This window comes from Populus trichocarpa, chromosome 1, assembly GCF_000002775.5.
Source record: "Populus trichocarpa isolate Nisqually-1 chromosome 1, P.trichocarpa_v4.1, whole genome shotgun sequence".
Lineage (NCBI taxonomy): Eukaryota > Viridiplantae > Streptophyta > Magnoliopsida > Malpighiales > Salicaceae > Populus > Populus trichocarpa.
The window spans coordinates 42,826,975-42,851,369 of NC_037285.2; the positions used below are offsets into that span (position 1 = coordinate 42,826,975).

The 24,395-nt window shown below is 31.5% G+C and overlaps 2 protein-coding genes across 2 annotated transcripts; one reads left to right on the forward strand and one right to left on the reverse strand.

Moving 5' to 3' along the window:
* Nucleotides 1-1,349: 1,349 nt before the first annotated feature.
* On the reverse strand, nt 1,350-6,893 carry LOC18095606 (nuclear/nucleolar GTPase 2). The gene is made up of 11 exons (XM_006370222.3): nt 6,597-6,893; nt 6,357-6,490; nt 5,832-5,961; nt 5,463-5,623; nt 5,047-5,148; nt 4,819-4,923; nt 4,241-4,369; nt 4,002-4,142; nt 3,324-3,424; nt 2,595-2,652; nt 1,350-1,935 (listed from the first exon to the last, which is right to left on the reverse strand). Exons 1-11 carry the CDS (start codon nt 6,832-6,834, stop codon nt 1,570-1,572), a joined length of 1,665 nt encoding a protein of 554 aa, XP_006370284.1. The 5' UTR covers nt 6,835-6,893; the 3' UTR covers nt 1,350-1,569.
* A 7,069-nt stretch (nt 6,894-13,962) lies between these two features.
* Nucleotides 13,963-17,071, forward strand: LOC18095607 (cocosin 1). Its single transcript, XM_006370223.3, has 4 exons — nt 13,963-14,112; nt 15,149-15,382; nt 15,845-16,577; nt 16,735-17,071. The coding sequence occupies exons 2-4, from the start codon at nt 15,187-15,189 to the stop codon at nt 16,886-16,888; spliced, it is 1,083 nt and encodes a 360-aa protein (XP_006370285.1). The 5' UTR covers nt 13,963-14,112; nt 15,149-15,186; the 3' UTR covers nt 16,889-17,071.
* Nucleotides 17,072-24,395: the final 7,324 nt, after the last annotated feature.

Genomic DNA, 24,395 nt, shown 5'->3' on the forward strand with positions numbered 1-24,395 from the left:
TATTCATTAAACCTTGTTTAAATCTTGTGTTAGACTTGTATTGTGTTAGACTTGAAGTCTAGAAAGATAATTCTACCCTGATCTTTTTATGCTTCTAAAGAGATTTATTTATATTAATATAAATATTTAATATAAATATCTTATAAATATATAGGATATTTATAGAGATATTTATAAAAAAGTATACATTATATAAAATATTTATGTAATTTTTTAATGTATCATCAATTATGATGTGAAGCCATGTAAACACATGCGGAGACTTCCTTTCTAACCCTTGAGTTAAAGGTCGCCCAACCACCATGGTTGGATAGCATAACATCATTGTTGAATAGTTTAGAGTATGTTTGTGTTTTTGTATTAAGAAAATATTTTTGAAATGTTTTTATAAGTTTTTATTTTTCTATGTTTTTGGATTATTTTGACGTGTCAATGTTAAAAATATTTTAAAAATAAAAAATATTATTTTAATATATTTCTAAGTTAAAACACTTTGAAAAACAATCGTTAACACAATATTTCAGTACAACAAAATTACGAGGGTTGATAGGAGCAGAGGTTCGATATGTACAACCCAATGAATTTATCATCTGAAAACTAAAATACTCAAAAGGAATTAATAATGTTATCACGGTACGTCTTTTCAGTAGGAAATGAAAACAGTTGCAGACTGAATTCTACAGGCCAGGCAGCCTCAAGAACAACATGGAACAACAGACCGCGAAGACCTTAGGGGGAGGGGATCACAAAAGTATGAATACCTAAAGCTAGCTCTATACATGAAAAAATTGCAAGCAAATCGGTATAGACGCTGCGATTAAGTAAGGTGTGACGAATATTTGACCTTCCAATACTTTCCAACAAGGCTCAGTTTCAATAATAACAAAATGTTCTCCATGATCGCGAAGAGCCTGAAATAAAATTCTCAAGCCCGTCACCCTATGCTGATGAGACAATCGCAACCCATGACAGGCAGATGGCAACAAAAATCCTTGCTTTTGCCAGCTTACCATCAAGAACTACGAAATTTGTCCGCTAATGGGTATCATTGGCTGCCATTCCTCTGTAACTTTCTATCACCATTGTTCTTATTTCGTATCCTTGTTGTCTCACTAACGGGTTGCTTCTACATTACAATCGAAATCCTCCAATTACAGACCTAATTGTTTTTGCATTAAAAAAAAAAATTAAAACATCTTGAAATTTTTTGTATTTTTAAATTCAAATTAATATTTTTTTTATATCTTCATATCATTTTAATATTTTAATATATTGATGTTAAAAATAATTTTTTAAAAATAAAAAATATAATTTTAATATATTTTCAAAAAAATAACACTTTCAAGAAATAAATGGTAACATACTGCCCGGAGTTTTTTACTGCGACTCCTCTGCCTTGCAGAACAGGTGTCCTAGAAGTGAAACTCAGGCTCAAACCAGCCCTCGTTACCTAACGGGAAAGGAGAAAAAGGGAGACAGTGCTAAGCCTTTATTACACAGTAGGGGGCTGAAAAACAAGATAAACGACTACGTATACTGGCACACAGTTTCTTGCAAAATCTTAGTCGTCTATTCTGTGGTTGGAAGCTCGTCAGCCATATCACCTTCTGTCCCTGAAGGCTCCTCAGGGATCTCATCCTCAGTTGCTACAGCCTGTTCATCATCATTGCCCTTTAACTCATTCTCACTAAAAAGATCCCTTTGAACAGGGACAGTTTTTTGTTGCTGGGATGACATAACATTTGCAATAGCTTTCAAAGCTGCAGATGCCTGATTACTATCCCCTGCATCCTCCGTGTCAATACCATTGACGGCATTAGGCTCCTCCTTGGACTCGTCTTCTAGGCGCGGTGGGGGAACAAAGAAAGGTATCTTACCCCTCTGCCAGTCATGAAGAACCATCTTTGCTGCAGTCATTTGGTCAGGTTCACCACCCTGAACACAAGTTGTTCAAAATATAGAGTTATAAGCATAATCCACGCAAAACATTGGATGAAACTTGATATTTATGTGTTTGAGAAGTGCATTTAAATGGTATAAGCAAAGCGAAGTGTTTGCAGTCGATACATCAAACATGCTGTTATCCAAATCTAACCCAGTATATCCTAAGTCAGACGCCATTAGCTCCATCTAGAGAAATTTTCCACTACATCATGCAATGCCAAATTATTTATCACTGTGTAAAATTGATGCTCTCGTTTTGGTTTTGCTTCTTGTGCATTCATTTTCTCTACATGTTAGGATTAATCAGGAGTGAGAAGCATTCTTCTCCTATGCACTTGGACAGACATTCAGCATTTTAAAGAGCTTGATGAGCCTACTGGCAGTCCCCCACTATTTCAATAGCACCAGGATAAACATGCAATCATGACAAGCATTTAACTGATTCCTTTTCTTTTCCTTTTTATCCAGGATAAACATGCAATCATGACAAGCATTTAACTGATTCCTTTTCTTTTCCTTTTTATTCCTCTCGTCTGATATTTAGGGTTTGGAAATTGGAAGCTTAGCACTCCAACAGCCTATCAATATTTGATATCAAGCACTTACAGGTTAAAACACATGTTCTGCTCTCACCAATAAACAAAACATACCTTCAAAAGTTTGCCCGTTGATTTGCAGAGCTGAAGCAGAAAGTCATTCTCATCATCCCTGACAACAATGAGGTATAGTTAATTGTAGCTCTTGCATGTTTTATATCAAATAAAGACTTCGGCGATAAGAAATGCATGTTTGGGAATCTCAAAACTCCATTTAAGGTCCATTGGTGCATCACATAGAAGTTAAGGTATACTTCTCAAATGACCAAATCCAATGAAGCAAAGTGGTAAATACAAATCAGTTTTGGCACATATTGATAAGTCGGAGTTTATAAACCCTCCAGTCCTCATAAGTCTCGAGAATCAGATGAACAGCAGAACAAAACATGGTGCATTTGTCAAAAATAAAATGCATTTCAAATTTATGACAGTCAGAATAACTGGCCACAGGCCCATGCTTCAGATCTAATGAGGATTCAGGGCAAGGGAAGAGCACTTGTAAGTAGCAATATGGTAGGGACATGGGCATAAAACCTCTGACACCCATCTGGAGCAGGAAGGCTTATAACTTAAATAGGAGAATTTATGGTAGGAGCCAAGCTCATCATTAGGCATTAGCCCACAGTCATACTGTTGGATTATGCATAAAGTGCATGGGAAAATGATGAGCCAAGATCACAAAATAATTTTTCTTTCACTAGGTGCTCCTTCCAATATTCTAGTTACAAACGCTCATTCCAGGTGCTCCTTGAAAAGAAAATCATAGACAATTAAGTAGCTCACCACTCTTTGATCTTATATGCTCTTCTTAGGTGCTCCTTCTTAACACGTTTCAGAACCTCTCCTATGTGTTCAGTAGCATCATGCAAGTTTGTGACACGTACCTGGAAAGGGCCCATTCATAAACAAATAAAAGGTAAATTAGAGTTACAGACTCGAGAGCAGAGACATTCACTAGAATATGCATGACTAACATATCTTTACCAAAATAAGCAATCATGGAACAGAAAACCCATGACCATGCATGGCTTACTTTGCAGTTACCGCGCATAGCATGTTCCAAAAAATGAGAAAGGAAAACAAGCAGCAGAGCAAATTCTGTTTCACCTATTTTTTGGTTTCTGAGAGAAATTTCTTCTATTGGATTAATTTTCTGAAAGCACTCAATAAAAGTTTTTCCTGGTCTCAATAATCAGACAGTTAAAATACGATGACCAGAAAAAGTATTGCAGAAATTATGATTTTCTGGTTTTGGAATGCCTAACAGTTATTGAGAACAAACAAACAAGCAGCACCTATGCTTAAATTGAATTCCAGTGCAAAAAAGGTCATGTCCATGTGTCATTGCTAGACTAGCAAACTCAGTAAAATAGTAGGAAAGCCAATAAAGAATAGACATGAAGATTGACTACCACACTTGTATATAGGTAATTTCTACAGGCAACTGAACAAACAACATACCACGCCCTTCAATACAATATCTGTTTCTGAGTCTTGGTTCTGGTATACAACCCCAGGGCAGTCAATCAAGAAAATCCTCTTTGTGAGTGTTATATACTGCCAGACCTTAGTTTCCCCTGGGATAGGAGCAACCTTGCAAACCTAAAAGGAAGGGACAAATTTTTATCAATTAAATTGGAACTAACAAACTTTGTGGCAACACATAACCAGAAGTAGCAAAAGGAGAGTGCAATGTTTACATTCTTGGTACGCAATGTGTTGATAACTGATGATTTTCCAACATTGGGGTAGCCAACAAAACCCACCGATATTGCTTGCTTGTCACTTTTTAAGCGGGCAAACTGTCTCAATACTGACAGAAGAGAACCCTAAGTTCAAGAAAAACAATTTAAAAAAATTAGGATACAGATTAACATCAAGATTAAAAAATGATTGAATGCTAAAATACGAGCACAATAGAGCAAAAATAAAATGTATGCGGGGGAGCAAGACATAATTTTTATAATTCTCAAGGTAGAAAGCTTGAATTTTTCTATCTATATTTTCCTTTAATTATAATTCTTTTCATATGCAGGTTGCAAATAAGATGGTTCGTTTGAAGATTAAATAAAAAGCTGAGAGAGACAACGGAATGAATACTGATTTATATCAAAAAATGTTATCAAAAAACAAGAGCATCCAAAAAGAAACAGTCCAATCACTCATGAGAAGGTTGCTAGGTGCATGGCAACAACTACAACATTATGGAAATCATAGAATTCAAAGAAGTAAAAACAACAGCATATAATCTTTATTGCATCTGAACATATTATAATACCTTGCCAAATGACTTGTTGATGCTTGCATGGAATGCTAGAGTTGGATACTCCTTGGATAAAACACGAAGCCATCCCTTTGTTGCCCAAGCAGGAATAAGATCACACTGTAGGAAAAGCGAGCAAGAAAGTACCAAATTATCAATATTTACAAGCAGCTTCAATTGAACAAGCAACATCTTCCTCAAATAAATGTTACAGAAGCCACAGAAAGAAAAAAACCAACTAACCTTGTTTAACAGAAGAATCATATGTTTGTGTTTGCAATGTTCTTTCAGATGCCTCTCTAAATGATAACATCTTGTGCCTTGGGGGTCCCTAGCATCTATAACCTGTAGTGGAAAGAAGGTGATATTCAGCATTTGGCATCAAGATTCATGGAAAATATTAGTGAATCTAAAATATACTTGAAAATTCTCAAGAAATATTTGGATATCCTGAGTATGAGAAGGAATGGTCAACATGCAATGGACATCATACTAATCACTAAATCACGGTCTGGGTTTAAACTTGCTTTTTTTTGGATAATCAGTGAATTTATGATGTATTTTATCATTTATAAAATCTCGTGGTTGTTGAACGTGACATAATTCTACAGTAGTAGAGCTCCATGTCTTTTGATTTAACCACAGAAAATTACACTAACCTGAACAACAACATCTGAAGAATCTATAACTTTGTATAGTTCACCCCATATACGCTTACTTTGGCCCTTCTCAAACATATTATGACGGACCAGATCTCTAAACCCATCTGCTTCAGTTCCTTCTCTAGTTGCCTCATCACCACACTTCTGCTCAAAATCATCTGCCAAGTTGCCAACAAAATCATTGAGCTTGTCATCTCATTATCTCACTCAGATATCACATATTCACATTCATTTACGATTCTAAGAAAAATATAAAAACAAAAACCAGCAGTTACATCTAAACAAGGCAAAGCCTGTGTATGGAAGGACAAAGATTTAATGAACCCCAAAAAACAAGGTAATCAAAATAAAAATCAAATCATTTACCCTGAGAACCATCAGCTTTCTTAACTAAAGACTCATAATCTGCTGCCAAAAGCCTTGGGCGTTTCCTCTTTGTCTTAGGTCCAAAGGCATCTTCAAAAGGCTGTGTATCAAGAAGATGAACTCTGGCTTGCTTCACAAATTTAAAACAAAACAAAATTTCAGAAAAAACTAAAATTATTAAATCAACAAAACCAAAACTTCACTCCCATGCATTGCATAACAATAGTTACCGTCAGACAACAGTTTCAAGAAAATCACCAGGAAGATATATTGAGAAATTACAAATTTACCTAATTGAGACTCATTACACATTGTTTAAACTTTTAACAAAACGGCATAGTCAATCATTCACTACCAAAAAAATATCGAAATCATCCAATATAAACAAGCATGTCAGTCAATATTGCAAGCTTATAATAGTAAAATTTCTCCATCTTTATCAAAAAAAAAAAAAAAAAAAAATGAGAAGGAGAAGCACTGGTGCCCTTATTTCATCAATTTTAAAATAAGTTCAAAATACACTACCTTCTGGTGATCATTCAAAAGCGACAAAGGCAGCTTCCTCTCCTTCAAAATAACATTATAACTACTAGACATCCGACTTTGTAACTCCTCGCGAAAAAATTCAAGCTCTTTCTGATTCACAACTCGTGTATTCCCTAAAATAAATAAATAAATAAAAATTAGCTAAGATATTTATAACTATGAAATTAGGACACTGCAAAAGTTAGTCATAGTCTGTTTGTAAATTGTAGAAATACATACCGAACCAACGGCGGTCGGGTTGGATGCGAGTGTTGGGAAGTTCGTTAGATTGAAAATCATGCTTTAAGATTTTTCCTTTGCTGTCACGTTTGGGCCTGACGTTGTACATCTGGAGGCGGCGCACGGTGGCGGCGCTGCGGGAATTGGTGTTTTTGATAGTTCCATTGCTGCGATTTGTGTCTAGTGAGTGTTTCGGCTTGCCGGAGATGTTCGACTTCCTCTCTTTCTGCTTTGCCATTTGTGAGGTTGGCGGTGCTAGCGATTGCAGACGAGATAGCTAGGGTTTTTCAAAAGAATGAGGAAATGGACAATTTGGGGATTTAAATCTAACTGGACCGGGTTTTGGAGTCGGTTCGATCCCCGCCCCATCAAGCCCATAGGCCTGAGCCTACTAAAATTCATTATAGCTCTAGCAAAAGTAAATATTTCTTTCCCTCAATGTGTGCACCTTTTTTTTTAAAAAAAAAAAAAGTTTAATCCATTTCTTTAACGTATTTTAATTTTTTCTATTTTTTATTTTTTAAAATATTTAAAATAATTCATTTTCTTCGGGCTTTTCAATTTCCTCTTTCAATTTTTCATTCTACTATTTTGTTTGAAATTACTTAATAATTTGCAAATTTGTAATTTTGATTTTTTTCTAATATGTCTTGGCTTTTTTATATTTTTTCTATTTTTCAAAAAATTAAAGTTTAAAATTCTATATTTTCTTATATGTTTTTTTATTTAATAAAAAATTTGATGAAATTATAATAAAGTGATTATATTAAGAAAATATTTGGAGTTGAAGGTTAGATAAATACAAAAAAAGAGGGAGAAAATTATTAAAGATAGAAAGACTAAATGTGCTCTTAATCTTTAAAAGGACTAATATCCTTTTATTGTTTTTTTAATAAATTAAAAAAACCTAAATCCCTATTTGTTTAATGAAAAGTAAATTTTTTTAAAACTTTTTCATATTTGTTTATCATTAGAAAATTTAATCAAAGAGAAAACATTTTCCGATTAAAGAAAAATTTAACTTATTTCTCAATAAAGTATTTTTCTTTTATTTGGGGTAGTATTCACTTTCTAAAAGTTACAGAAAATTAAAAATATTATATTATTTATTAATTGTATCAAATTTGATCCTTAATTTTTTTATTGTTATATATCTTGTTTTAAATTTATTTATTTATTTTTAATTTCATCCTTTTAGATTTGGTTTAATTTGATTTTTATATCAACTTTAGTCCTTATTTTTTTTATTGTTATTTGTTTTCTTAATTGAAACTTTTTATCTATTAGATTTGATTTTCATTTTTTTATTGCTATTTATTTTATCTGAAATAATTTATGTAATTGAAATTTTTTCAATTCCATCCTCCTTCAACTTTTTTATTTATCAGATTTAGTTCACATTCTTTTTATTGCTATTTATTTTATTTAAAATAAGTTATAAAATTTGATTTTTTTTTCAATTTTATCCCCTAACTTTTTCATATGTCAAATTTGGTCCCTGTTTTTTATTGTTATTTGTTTTATTGTCACCGAATACGTCTTTTGTCAATCAAAAATGGGTCGTCAATTTTTTCAATCTTGTACATTCTGTTCCTTCAACTTTTCACTTGTCATTTTGATCCCTCACCACCAACTTAGACAATCTTCTAGGCTTTCTTCATGTGTATCCTTTTGTGTTATTTGATTTTCTTTTTTTTTTTCTTAATTTTTTTAGGTAAAAAATGAGTAATAATAGTAATTCAAATAATGATTGAATTGAGAATGATGATTATATTCATGATGATATAGGAGAGCTTGCAGGATCTGATCAACATCAGGGGACCATTTCACGAGTGCAGACACCAGGTAGATGATTTACACATTCTTCACTTCATAATAATGTTAGGCAGAAATAATTGTAAATTATTTAATTGCAAAATTTTATATAAATGCTTGTTTGCATGTAACAATTTAAAAGGGGGAAGATCGACTAGCTACCCTAAATGAGACTAGTGGCATCAATTGTCTGACGACCGAGATATTTAATTGACTAGTTATCTTGAACAGGACTAGTGGCGTTAATTGTCCAACGACTGAGATATTTAATTGAATAGTTACAATGAACAGGAATATTTGCGTCAGTTGTCTAACGACCATGATATTTAATCGACTAGTTATCCCAATGCATACTAGTGACATTAATGGGATTGATAACCAGGATTCTTGATTTGATAAAAATTATCTAATGGAACCATAAAAGTAAATTGAAAGGAAAGTATATAATCGTGTTTGAATATTAAAAATGTATTTTTTTATCAAATAAAATCAGTCATTTGAATTGGGTGAATTAATCATATGGTTATATTTATGCTATGTGTTATATAATTTTAGGTACATCACAACCTTATACGAAGCAGTAACTATTCTTAGATATTATTGTGTCATAATATAAATCTTTATGGGATTTGTTTTGGAATGTGATAATATTAGAATAAATGATGTATATAATTTAATTAATAGTATTTACTCATGAGCATATAAATATTAAGAACTTCACCTTTACATATTAAAATTTAGCGTGATGATAAATGACTTGAAATCTGCACAGCAGGTCTCGAGTTTGAGTCAGGAAGTGCACCTCTTGTAAGAGTCTGGGACAACCAGAGCTTTCCTCGCTCACCTGAGCCCACAAAGTGCGCTTTCCGGGGGGTGGGGTTTCCTCGAATCCAAAAAAAAAAAATTAAAATTTAGAAATGCATGAATTTACTTTCTAATGTCTTTGTATGAAATGGTATATATAATTTGTCATGATTGTTTATTGTTATGTATCAATATATAAAATATGAAGTGGTTAAGTTGTGAGATTATACGTAGTCCAATCTTGAATTATGATGAGTGAAGTCCAGGATGGTTGGACCTTAATGACATGTTTCTTAGAATGACATGTTTATTGAGTTGTCGATAACTTTGTACCAATATTTTTAGAAGAAAATCTGTTGGGATTTTGGTAAAATATATTTAAAGATTTTTCCTAATTTTTCATTTATCTATAATGGTAAATGTGTTGATATGTGTTTTAAAAATTAGGGATGTTACAAGATAATTCTATAGAAAGTAAATCAAAATAAATTATGAAGTTCAATAGCAAGTAAACTCAATTTTAAATGATGAATTTTTTTTTTAAAAAAAACTAAGTTTATTAAAAAAAAAATCCTAAAAACTTTTAGGACTAAAATAAAAAAAAACGTTAGTATTTTATTGCTCTTTACCACAACTGAAATGACAAAACCTTTTAATATATATTAATGAGTGGATTAATGGCTATGCAGTGATAGAGCTTAACTGCTTCTTAAGAGATGGTGAAACCAAATATGATATAAACTCCAGTCATAATCACAAAACTACAATATATTATCAAATAAAAAAATAGATATAAAAACTATATACTATAAATAATTGTAAAAATATAATGTGTAAAATATATGAAATTGCATAATGCATTATTATTAATTAAATATTAACATTAAAATATGTATTTAATTATAAATTTTCATATCACTAAGTAGAAAAGAATTTGGTAATTCATTTTAAAAACATCAAATATAATTAAAAAAATCATAGACATAAATAATCTAAAATACAAAATACACTTCAATAATTGAAAATTAAATAGAATTAGAAACTAAATAAGAAACATAACTTTTCACTATATATCATTTGAAGAAAGGAATGCTAGGTGGCCTTTTTTTCCTAGACTTAAACATGAGAGGTGATATCCATACTCCCCTCATGTTATTATTATTAGTATTTATGTTATATAGCTAATTGTTTGGTTATATCATAGCATTGATTTTATTCATATAAAATATATTTATTATTAATAAATACATTTTTTATCTTTAATATTTATTTATGTTTGATTAATGAGTTTAGAGTAAAGACTATGTCTTTGAGACCAAAATGTTTTGTAAGAAAAATTATAAAGTTGTTATAATTATGATATTTTTATAGCTTCATGTTGCTCATCGATATTCTATTAAGATTGGACATTAATTATAGTAAATGAAACCGATACATATCATATTATTTTCTTATGAAAGGAAGCAATTGTTTTTATAAGCTGTGTTTGAGAAATACCTGAAATTAATATGTAAGTGCTTGTTAGATGATAAATATACTGGATAGATCACATATGTTTGTGAAAAGGCTCATGTAACCATTGTGTAAGTAATCCTAGACTTGAGATCATCAAGTTATATTATATAGAGAATATTATGCTTTGATCATGACTACACTTTTTCTTAATCAATGGTAACAAATGGAAACATATTGAGTATATTATGAACTATATAAAAGTATTTGAATGTTCAAGAAATGATTCATCACCCTAAGTGAATTAAGAAAAATGATATCGAATAATATTGATTATGAGATATTTGCGTAAGGTGGAATATGATTTGAAATCTTATTCAAAAAATCAATCACTATGATTTTGAGAACAAACATAATTTGATGAAGTAGATGCATTCCATGCTATAAAAAACCTAAAAGGGATAAGGGTTTCACTATAGCTCCAATCTCATTGTACTATGGATTGGAGCAGTGTGATGACCATGTTGTCATTTCAAAAAAATTAATGAACCTGTTATTTGGGGTAATAAAGTCTTTTAAACAATTCATTAGTTATTATCATATTAATTAGGTATAATTCGGTTTTCTAGATTTTTTAAAGCATGGTGAAATGACTAAAGTACCCTTTATAGTGAAAATTTTCAAACTAGCATCCAATGGTTCCTTTTTAAATTATTTTAGGTTCTTTTTCAAAATTGATTTTTTTTTCAATTTCATCTTTCAACATTTGGTTTATTGAAAATTGATCTTCATGCTTTTTTTTTCCCCACTTTTCTTTATCCTAATCTTATGCCTATAGTCTTGAGGTCAGCGGGTTAACCCGTGCTGACTTAGATTTTTTTTTAGCTCTTATTTTTATTTTTTATTTTTAATTTCACCCTTTAACATCAAATTATTTGATACTTGAACTTCATAGTTTTATTCAATTTTTTTCAATAGGGTTACCTCGAGATCATGATTATGTCACAAAATTTGCATGCTAACTCGAATAGGCTCGGGTTGGGTTTTTTAAACCTTTTTTACATTATTAATTTTTTTGTTGTATTTTTTATTCATATTATTTAAATCACTTGAGCTTACCAGTCACATCAATGACCCGAGTCTTAAATTGTTTTTCTTTTTTAGGAACACTTGTATTGCATTAGCATTTTTTTAAGATGGAAAAAAATTGGATTGGCCTGCGGCGTAGCGTGAGTCACCTATGAAGTAATGTCTAAATCAAAATGTTCACCATAATGAGATATTAATTACACTAAGAAACTAGTCACTAAAAGATGAAATCAAACCACGCATGACTTTTCTAATATCTTAATAATCATGACACGTTGCTAGATGATACTCTTGATCTTCAAATGTAAACAATCAATTATTTAATGAATAATAAATTAAGTTATTTAATTTATTTAATTCTATTTTGATTAAGATTATGATTTATATTTGGGCCAACATATTAAAAACTTAATGGGTCACACGCACATTAAGAACCATTGGTCAAGAATTAAATTAGGATGATTAATCAATTATGACATAATTGTAAATAAATTTTAGAAATTGAAAACTAGGATGTAATTAATACAAGAATTATAATTCTAAACCTATACAAAACAAGTAAGGACTTTATTGAATAGATTTCTAAAACTATCATGAAATAATATGTGTGATATTATTTAAATAAAAAATTAATATTTTATCATTTATAGGATTATCAAGTTTTTCTTATAAATAGAATGTCATGTCTTATATTTTGTGAAAGGTTATGTTACAAAACATATGGTATAAAGAAACACCTAAAAAAAAGTAATTACTCAAAGGCATATTGATCCCTATTTTCTAATAGGGTTCTAGGAGATTTCTCACTAGTGACTTTATGTGGATTATTGCTAGAAGTCAGACACTTAGATAACTTGTTATTTGTGACAATTCAACTTTGAAGAAGTTAATCAAACCTCAGAAAGAAGATATGATCTCCATTTAATCTTTGTTCAAACCTTAAACAACCATATATTGTCAAACATAGTCATTTAAAATTATTGTTTCTACTGTATCTAAGATTCTCGGGAAACCCAACATTGGTAGCGAAGCCATAACTAGATAATTAGGATTGTTAATTGTATGTTTTAATTGTTATTGACATTAATTATGAATTAAATTTATGTGTAAAAAAATTAAAATAATGAAAATCAAACTTGATAAGAAAAAAAATTAAAAAAAATGGAGACCATATATAAAAAGATTGAAGGATGATTAAATAAAAAAAACCAATTATATAAACTACTTTAAATAAAACAAAGTAATTAAAAGAATAGACACCAAATCTGTAGGAAAAACAAATTGAAGGGTTGCTTTGAGAATTTATAGGGTTAAACGTGAAAATCTAGTAGGAGAAAAAAAAAAAGAAAAAAAAGTTATCAATACTAAACCAAGATTTTATTTCTCACACACATTGTCTATTAATTAAGGGGTCATCGAAACAATCCAAACACCGCCCTTGAAGTCGGCGTTTAATTGGCGAGCATCACCTAAAATGCGCAACCACCACCCACCAGTTGAAACTTACAATGCATATGTTAGCCGTTATTTGAATAACACTTATAATTTTAAAAGAATAAAATTATGGTTCAACCAACCTGATAATAGCAACGAAAAAAACCCGGAAAAAAAAACGTGCTAGTCCAGCTTTAAGAAATCTTGAATCAAATTTTGTAATACAAGGACATGTCATATTTTAACGGAGGACACCAGACAAGCCATGGGAGTTGGGACCATCCACTAGCTCACAACATTTTTTTCATTTTATGTTAGACCCAACCAGCTCGCATCATATATATATATTTTTTATCATTTTCTCAAGCATGGGTCCGTCCAGCACAAGTTTTGTCAGAATTTACAAAAATGTCGTTCTCATAAATTCAAATCAGCTGTGCCGCTGTGGCTATTAAGAGGGCGTTTGTTTTAGGCTTTTTATGGTTGAGATTGTGGGAACGTTTGGGAACGCGGCTGTGGTTACGGCTGCGTTCCTAAAAAAATTAATTTTTTTTATTAAAATTTAATATGGTTTATATGTTTTGGATCGTTTTGATGTGCTGATATCAAAAATGATTTTTTTTTTTAAAAAAAATCATTGATATTCATTTTAGCACGAAAAATTATTTGAAAAGTACCCGCAACCACACTGTCAACTCGCTTTATGACTGTGTGTTTGGCCTGTACAGGAAATAATACGTGGATTAAAGGAGGCGTGTGAAAATAGCTTTAGCATGCCACGTGGCTTTCAAGATAAGAGCCGTTGCCTGCCCCTCCTCGAGGGCTTCATTTCTCTATAAAAGAAGGGATCGTCTCCTCCATTTCTCACAACTCAAAATCCCTCTGTAAGTTTAGCAGCTGAATTTCTCATCCCCTGCATTCGGTATGGCCCCTTTCCTTTCTTGGTTTTAACTCTTAATTATGGCTCGGCAGTGCTATTTTTAAGCTAATGTTTGTATGATCATTAAATCTGTGTGTTCTTCTCTTCTTTTTTTCACTATTCATCGTTGTTGCTGCCCGGAGGACAACAAGTTTGGTAGTCCTATTTTTAAATTAAAATGATATAATTGTAAATTCTCTCGATTTCTGTAATGTAACAATGGAAAAATTGTACTTTTTGGTGTTTTTATTAAGAAAACAAGATTTTCTTGTACTTGAAGGGAGCGTTTTGTAGTGCGTTTCTACCTGTGTTTTGTGAAAATTTGAATTTTTTTTTTTTTTGCTAAAATTGAGTGCGGTTTGTACTTTTTGGATCGTTTTGATGTGCTGATGTCAAAAATGATTTTTAAAAAATAAAAAAACATCATTGGCATGTATTTCGACACGAAAAGTTATTTGAAAAGCACCCGCAACCACACTGCCAAACACGCTCGAAAAATAGTACAAGGTACATGGCCAGGGTATATACGTTTTTTCAATCTGACCAGAAGCTTATTTCCGTGGAATCATTTCCTCCGTCGCCATCGAATCCACATCTCTTATCGTGTCGTGCAAGTAATATCTACGTACAACCATGCATTTGACATGCACATTTTAAATTAATATTTTTTTAATATTTATATTTTGACATGAAAAATAATTTTTTAAAATTAATTTAAATAAAAAATAATTTAAAAAATAACCACATTTATATTATCCAACACACTACAATTATTATGAGTTGAAAGTGAACATGTTGACTTTCGGAAAAATTGCAAAAATCACACTTGATTTTATATAATATATAAATATATTTTCTTCAAGATGATTAATGAACATATACAGTAAGTCGCCGGAAAGATTATCACGTTCTCGTAGCAGTAGCTACTAGCTAGATCAAGTCAGAACAGTACTAAGATTGTGACAAAAGGTCTCCGGTCCTTTTCGTTTCAGTTAATAATGCTAATTACTTTATCTTTTTTTTTTTTTTTGATATGTAGTACTTGTTCAAGAAAGTTAGTCAACACAACTGGCATCCATGGATTTCGACTTATCTCCAAGGTTAGCCCAACAGTTATTTGATGGAGAAGCTGGATCTTACTACAGCTGGTCAAGTTCTGAGTTTCCGTTGCTAGCAGAGGAAAAGGTTGGTGCAGGAAGACTTGTCCTTCAGCCTCGTGGTTTTGCTCTTCCCCATTATGCCGATTCCTCTAAAATTGGCTATGTTCTGCAAGGTATATGTACCAATTCATTAATTCTCTCCTCCTCCTCCTCCTCCTTACAAATCATTAGATATTTTTTCCTTTATAATTTATTATGGTTGGTGATGGTTAAATTAAGTGGGTCCGGTACAAGTTTTTCTGGCACGCGTGTCTGTAGTAAAAGACTGTAGAATTCAATTATTTGAGCTTTGATCATAATACAATAACACAACTAGCCATGAGAAAAAAATATATTTTAATATATAATATATATAAATTAGATCATGAGATCTTATCTAACGATTTTAAATTAAATAACTATTTAGTATAGTATTAGAATATTGTTATTAAATAATCACGATCTAAAATCTATTCATTTTATTATTTTTAATTATAATTAATTAATATTACAATATAATATAGTCTGAGTAAATAATTTAAAGTCTTCATTGTTTTTATACAATTATTGACATGTATAATCTTGGTCTCCTGCAGGTAGTGATGGAATAGTGGGAATGGTGCTCCCAAACTCGTCAGAAGAGGTGGTGTTAAGACTCAAGAAAGGAGACGTAATACCGGTGCCTCTTGGAGCATTGTCTTGGTGGTACAACAATGGAGATCACTCAGAAGAAGTCGTTGTAGTTTTCTTAGGGCAAACTTCCAAGGCACACATCCCTGGCGAATTCACCTACTTCTTCTTAAGTGGAGGCCAAGGTATCATGGGAGGGTTCTCGACAGAATTCATTAGCAGAGCTTATAAGATGAACGGAAAGGAAGCGGACAAGCTTGCTAAAAGCCAGACTGGGATTTTGCTCATTAAGCTAGAGCCAGGAATAAGCATGCCCCACCCTAACACGGAAATTGTTGAAAAAATGGTGTACAACATTGATGCTGCTTTGGCTGACGTTGATGTCAGAGGGGGTGGTGTGTTTAAGGCATTGACAGCAGCTAGATTTCCTTTTCTTGAAGAAGCAGGCTTAAGCGTTAACCATGTGAAAATGGAAGCTAATGCCATGTACTCGCCATCATACACCGCCGACGGCACATTTCAAGTTTTTTATGTTGCTAGAGGCACCGGCCGCGTCCAGGTTGTGGGGATTGGTGGTAAGCGTGTCCTGGACACCAAAATACAGGCTGGTCAATTACTTGTGGTGCCAAGATTCTTCGTGGTTGCTCAGATTGCTGACAGTGAAGGAATGGAGTTTGTTTCCATTCTCCCTGGTACAAGGTATATATTGCAATTTCTATTGCAAAATTAAATTAATATATTGGTTTAAAAAACCTCATATTGAATCCCAGTATTTCCATACATGTTTATAATTCAATCCCAGTAAGATTCTTGAAGAGTTTGAATTATTGTTAATGTTTTTTTTTTCTCTTGGCAGCCCCGCCGTTGAAGAGTTTGCGAGCAAGAAATCAGTGTGGAATGCTTTATCTCCAATAGTTTCACAAGTTGCTCTAAGCGTGACTCCAGAGTTTGAGGAATTTTTCAAGTCCAATATGCAGAAGACCACTATTCTTATCCCGCCCACCAATTAAATCTGAAAAATTAAAATTAATGTCTGTACGTGTATGATCATGATCTCCCCTTTCGGTCGATCAGGCTGTAATGAATAATATGTTGAGGTGTTAGATAGCACATCAGCAATGGTGGGAGCCATATGAAAGAATATTGATGATATTTGAGAATATTAATTATGACTTCTGAGGATTGCACTCGAACAGTCTCTGATTTAATTACTTTTGAAACTCTTGATCAGTAAGATGTCCAAATCTCTATAGATGGATTTTGGTATTTATCAAGATAGCATAAATTTAATTTATAATATTTAATAAAAAAATATTATTTTGATGTATTTTTAATTAAAAAATATTTTAAAAAATACTTAATTTACATTACAATTAATGTTAAACATATATGATTTGAGTATTATTTTTGCCTAACCATTATATAAGAAAATATTTGGCTTTGATATTTATATCTTTTTATTATTCTATACGGCATCAATTGGCAAGACCATAAAATACTAGTATTTCCATTGATTAGATATCAAGACATGTTTGTTTTTTATATTTAAAAAGTGTTTATAAAAAAATTAAATTTTTTATTTGCTTCAAATTAATATTTTTTTTAATTGTTAAAGAACCATAACTTAAGCTGTTAGGTAAAGTCTTAAGATATAATTTATATTATTCTTTAATATATCACCTCAAGTGAAAACTCTTTGATCTTGAAATTTATACAGACTCACATTACGTTGTGTTTAATTTTTATCAAATAAATAGAAATAGTGAGATTCAAACTTGTGATTACTTGATCATCAAAGCTATGATACCATGTTAAAGAATCATCTCGACTCAATAGTTTAAACTGTTACACAAAGTCTTATTATATGATTTATATTATTCTTAATATTTTCATATTATTAAAAATTGTACCGTAAATGGATACTGCATGTGGGAGTGGTTAGATGCATGCAAAGTAGTCCTAATTTTATGCAATCTTTTAATAATCACGTACAATTCCAATTTAGCTCCATAAAATTCTTCCCATATTGCTCAAGTTTTCATCACTTTGTTAATGTTTCCCCGAGGAATAATCTTGCCTTTAACTCCAATTGGCAGATAATCTAAGATATGCCACCGCCACATGCATTATTGCATGGGCAGTCCTCGTTTGTTGCCGTCGTGTAATGTTCTGCCGTAACAAAACTTTCCTCTGTCTTGATTACAAATTTGACTGCCGCATCGTCAACTTCGTTGCCGTAGTCTTTTTGGAAACCAAGACTAAACATCTGGCCAGAGGAATTCGGCGCCCTTTAGCTAGAACAGAGGAGTAATCAAAGTTTGAATGAGATCTAATCAGTCTCGTGATTCTGTTTCCATGCAACTATATCCATACATATCCGTCTAAATTGTGGAACTGCAGCATTGCACTGGCATAACTAATGTAATGTTGGCCTTTCTAACAGCTATAATCCTCGGTGAAAAGCATGATTTCCTGACGTAAAGTGCTGGATGCAGACCTATTAATATCAAAATTACTTGCAGGAAGATTGATTTTTGAGGAGTCGAAAACGAGGACAGCGAAAAGCCTCTCCGCAGGAAATTATAAACAGAGTGTTACATTATATACGTGTGTTTGTGTGTTAAATTCAATAAAATTGCCAACTACCTGGGACCTGGGAGAAACCTACTGAAATTACCTAACTAAGAAGAATCAGTTGTTACTATCATTAACATGGAAGTTCTATCAGGCTTTCTCTATTCAAGATTTTCAGGTTGCTGATGCCATTGCAGCATCTTCAACATTATAGAATAATATAAATCACATCTTGAAATTTTTTTTAATAATTTAAATTATTGGATTGAGATAATTTTTTAATATGGTATCAGAACCTTAATTACTAAGTGGTCACGAGTTCGAATCTTACTATCTCTATTTATTTGATAAAAATTAAACACAAAGTAATGTTTTAGAAGAGTGTGTTAAAGAATAATATAAATAATATTTTGAAATTTTATCTAACAGTTTAATTAATATAGTTCTTGAGATTCAGTAACAGTCTAAACTGTAGGATCTTTTGAACTTTGAAGTTGTGCAACTGGCTCCACTTCCTTAGTTTGAGCTTGGTTTGGATCTATTTATTATATATCTACCTGCAAAAAGGTTCGCTTCTTCTTGAACCAAAGGGGCAGCTTCTGCAAAGACACGTTTTTGCTGACAAAATTGCAGTAACAAACAGGAATCATTCAATTATCTTGGTGAACCATTGCCAGAAACAATTGGCTGCAATCAGAAAGCCAAAGCTGACTTGGTGACCCCGAGTCCTAGCTCATGCACCGAAGAGAGACGCGCTATCAAAATTTGATGCAAGGAAAGCAGCTTCTTAGTCTAGTTCCTTAAACCAAAGATGACGAATAGAGAAGAGCTCACCATTTTCTGAGAAAACAAAGCATGTACCAATTGTATCTTCGTACTTGCCAATCTGAGAAACCAAAAAAAAGAGAACCAAATTTATATTTGTTCTTAATTTGTCAACCAACTGAGAAAATACTTGGAACATGCAGGCATGCAGTGCCCTTCAAACTCAACATGAAGGCAAAATACGTCAAAATATATACATGATACCACAAGCCATACCAGCTTCACCTTGTCGTCTATAATCATTATTGGCTCCGGAGTGTCAAGACCCTGGAATTCAAACAAATGATTAACTATGACAAAAATGAAAGTTTTTGACATTAAAAATAACATCAATAGAGATCAATTGATTCCAAGGAAAAGGCACACTGAGTCAACATATTTCGGAGCCAAAAAAGAGTTTAGAAGCCATCATCACCCTTTCCAGCTATTTCCAACTAAAAACAAAGCACACAGCCAAGGCTTTTCCTTTCCAAATCATTCAAGCAGCACCATCAGCCAATTTTTTAATATGGGCTGGTGACAAGTAAGCAAAACGCCTTCTTCTTCATTACATAATTGTAATAAAACTTGAATTGCAGCAACAAAAAATCAATGAAAAGTATCCGAACTAGAAAATTACAAATCAAAACACGAACATATAATTGTTTCAGCCTATTTTAGAAAAAGCGCACACAATTTGAATTCAATGATCAAAATGATAACAATAGCATGGACATGTGAACTCAAAATAAGAAGACCTCCTCATTAATCCAAAAGAAGAAGAAAAAAGTCATAAAGCATGAAATGCAACAAGTAGAAATTAATAGAAAAGTTTCCAAATTGTAAACCACGGTACAGACTGTGTTTCAGCTTAAATAAACCAAAAAAAAATAAAATCTAAATTCAATGAGCAAAAATTATAACAATGGCAGGGATATATCAAAGAAATTGAAGGGCGAGGATGCCAAAGAAGTTAAAGATATAATCTTGAGTGTCAAAAGACACGAACAGAAACTTGGCATATTGTAAGAAAGGGATTGATTAGAACGTACAGAAAGAACATATGGTGTATTTGGAGTAATATCAACTTGAGCGAAGACAGCTTCAAGATCAAGAAGAACATAATCTTCTTCTTCTAGTGCTTCTTCATCATCATGGTGCATCAACTCTGCTTCCATTATCTTTCTCTATGAACACAAGAAAGGCTACACTAGTAAATTTGAAGCAAAAAAACTCAAAGATTTTTAGAAGCGTTTTTTGTACTGAAAAAACAAATATACTCTAAGAGAGTGTTTGGAAACGCGGTCCAACCGTGTTTTTAAATTTTTTTGTATTTTTGTATTTTAAATTAATTTTTTTAGTGTTTTTAAATTGTTTTAATGTGTTAATATCAAAATATATTATTTTAATATATTTTCAAATAAAAAACACTTTAAAAAACAACCTCTACCACTGTTTCAAACACCCGTTAAATGTAGCATAGGCAATGTGATATGGTGAGGTGCCCTTCTCCTTCACTTCATCCAACATCTCATAGGCTCAATCTATATTTTTAATTCTTTGATACCCAGCAATTAAAGCAGTATATATATTCACATCAATTGTGACATTATTTCTCTTCATATCTTCAATCAACATGTTAGCCATATCCAAGCGTTTTAACTTGCAAAATCCATGCATCAAGTAGACAAAGTATACGTCTTCACATCGGGCGTGACATTGTTTCTCTTCATTTCACACATGAGAAGTCCTAAAATTGTGAGAAATTTTTGGCAAGAGAAAGAGCCCATCATGCTAAAAAGGTCTAAAATTTGGCAAATTTTGAAAAGTTGATTGTTCCTGAACGTGAAAAATCTCTTTTGCAGAAAGTTTTTAGCCCACTGGGACTCATGATCCCATCAACCTGTGTTCCTATTAATTCCACTCGGCTGCAGAACAAGACCCCAGACAGCTTTTGAATGAGGGCAATTAAAGAGAAGATGATTTCTACCCTCATCGCCACCGCTGCGAAGCAAGCAAACAACGTCCAAATTTCTACCTGAAGAGGCTTGCTTGTCTGGTACTTGTAGATAGTCTATTGAGTACTGCGACCCGTGAAACAAAATTATTACTCGGTATAAATTTGAGGGGTATAGCTAAATTGGTCAAGTTTTGGATTTGTTTCCTAGATGTCATCAGTTCTAGTTTTATAAACCTCAGGATTACTGGAGGCTTACATGGTTGTTAACTTCAGGACCCGTAAGATTAGTTGAGATGCATGCAAGCGGGTCTGAACACGCATATTAATCTAAAAAAAATTATCCCTGGTATATGCAAGGGCCATACTAGTTTATACCAATATATAATAACTCCTTTGCTTCTAACAAAATTCCAAGCACTCTTGGCAGCGATTTTTCCATCTGAACTAGATTTTCAATTGATCTGATCATCGATTTAAGAGGGAAAAACACCACTGAAATGACACTATACACAATCACCATGACATCAGATCTTGTTGGAGGCCAACACCAATCATTATGGGTATATTTGACAGTGTGATAACGGTTGCTTTTCAAATAATTTTTCGTGCCGAAATGCATGTCAATGATGTTTTTTTATTTTTAAAAAATTATTTTTGATATCAGCACATCAAAACGATTCAAAATATACAAACCGTATTAAATTTTAACAAAAAAAAACAATTTTTAAATTTTGTGGGAACGCGGTTTCAACCGCGTTCCCAAACGCTTCCTATGTGCCTTTACTGCTACAACCTTGGCAATCAAGGGGACCTCCCGCTTCATAAGCAAGTCTCACTAAAAAACAATTGTTTGATTTTTTCTTAAGCCAGGGATTTGTGTTTGGTTTTTCTTTTAGATTTGTATGTGATAAGGAGAGCATGAGAGAAGAGAGAAGATGAGCATGATAAGAGAGAATAAGTAGGATGATAATGATTATTTTTCATGTTTTAATATATATATATATATATATATATATATATATATATATATATATATATATATATATATATATATAGGTGTATTACTATTATTTCATTGATTTTTAAAACATGCTTTAACTCATGTAGAATTCGTAATATTTAAAAACTTGATTGTAAAGTGAAAAAATAAAAACTAAAGGATGCTCGTAGTAATTTTTTTGAATAAAATATATTATTGTTAAACTTACATATTTAAAAATAATTATATGTTATTTATTTACTTTAGTTTATATTGAGTGTTGAAATTAATAATAGTATGATAACCCTAATTATAAAACTCGAACTTACTCAATTGACATGGGGCCTGTACCAATACAGGTTTTAGAAAAAAATAGAGAAAGGACTGACCGGTCTAATCTGATCAAAATCTGTGACTCGGTCAACTTATGGTAAAACTTGGTGAAAAATTAAAAAATTTGTTGAATTTTTTTTAGTCAAATCATGTTGTTTTGATCTTTTTAATTTTTTTTTTTACCAAAATCACGACCTTGGTCTTATCCCAAGTTGACCATTGAGTTGAGTTTTAAAACTATAATAATTATTATTTTTATCCTTACATGTCTTAATTGAATAATTTTGAAATTAAAGTTTTTTATACAGTGATATTTTAGAGTTAAAACATAATAAATATTGTCTCTAAATACGTGTCTTCTCTTTGCTTCATGTTTTGAAAGTATAGAGGTATATATTTTTTTGTCCTTTTCTCTTTAACAAAAATTGTTTTTGACTTCATTATTTTTGTCTCTTCTATTTTAAGATAATAACCAAACACTACCTAAGAGCTTTTTGGGTTAGTTTTTCAGTGTTGGCATTAAATCTTTTAATTTGGATATTAATCATTTGTGTTGATAAGCCTTTTTTAAGATATATTCTAAAAATCAAATCAATTATAACCACTGTTATTAAACCTAACCTGATTAAGTGGGTTGATCAAGGACCTAGCTATTTGTTCTTGGTTTAGGTCGAGTGTAAAAACAAAGCCACCTTGATGCTCACTCAATAAAACTGATCAAAATTAAATTGGTTTTTTTAAAATAAAAATTTTCAAAATAATATTATTTTTATTTTTAAATTTTTTTTAGTAACCCAGATTGATTTATATAACTCGAGTATTGCATTAAGTCAACCCTATAGTTAGTTTTAATAACTATTATTATAAGATAGGAAGTAAGAAGCAACTCCCTCGTTAGCCACGCTTAACCTCAAAGGTATATAAAAAGGAAAATAAAGAGTAACATTAATAGCTCTAGAATAATAGGTGTTTTTTTTTTCTTGGGAGAAGGGAAAATGCATATTCTCTATGAAATAAACCTAAAATTCTATGTTATATTAAAAAAAACATGGAATTTGAGGATTAAAATGGAAATTTTGTCAATCTTGGGGGTGATGGTCCTCTATTCTTGTTAAGACCAGCCATTTAAATCATGAGTTAATGGTTAATTTATGTTTTTGAAAATTTTCCTTAATATTTTTTTAAAAAATCTGCAGCAGGCCTAGTAGTTGATGACTGGCCCAAATTGTGCGATTATGGTTCAAGTTTCAGAATTGAGTTCTTTGCACCTTGAAAATCTTCAGCGAATTATCTTGCTTCGTTACTCATAATAATCATTGCTGTCTTTTTGGTTATAAGAGATAATTATGAATGTCTTCAATTACCTTTCAAGGGTGTTACTTCTCGCAGAATGTGTTTATATTTGTGGTTAAAAGTATTTTTTTAAAATTAATTTTTTTATATATAAAAATTATTTTGATATGCTAATATCAAAAATAAATTTTAAAAAATAAAATAAAAATATATTATTTAATAATTTAATTAGGAATATGATCTTTGATGACTTCAGCGAGTGCCATTGCCAGTTCTCCACGGGAGTAGAGCATGCAAATAAGACTGAGAAACAAACTAAATATCATTAGTATTAAGAACATCAAATCACAACTCACACAACCAACCTTGATTTCAACTTTATACCACCCACGGCTAACATTGCCAGCTTTTATACAAAATGTTTTTTTTTTTTTAATATTGTGATAGGTGTTTTTGTTAAGATATATTAAAATAATTTTTTAAATTTTTTGTTTTCAATATTAATATATTAAAATCGTTAAAAAATATTAAAAATTTAGTTTAAAGCCTAGTTTTTAGGAGATTTTTAGGAGAT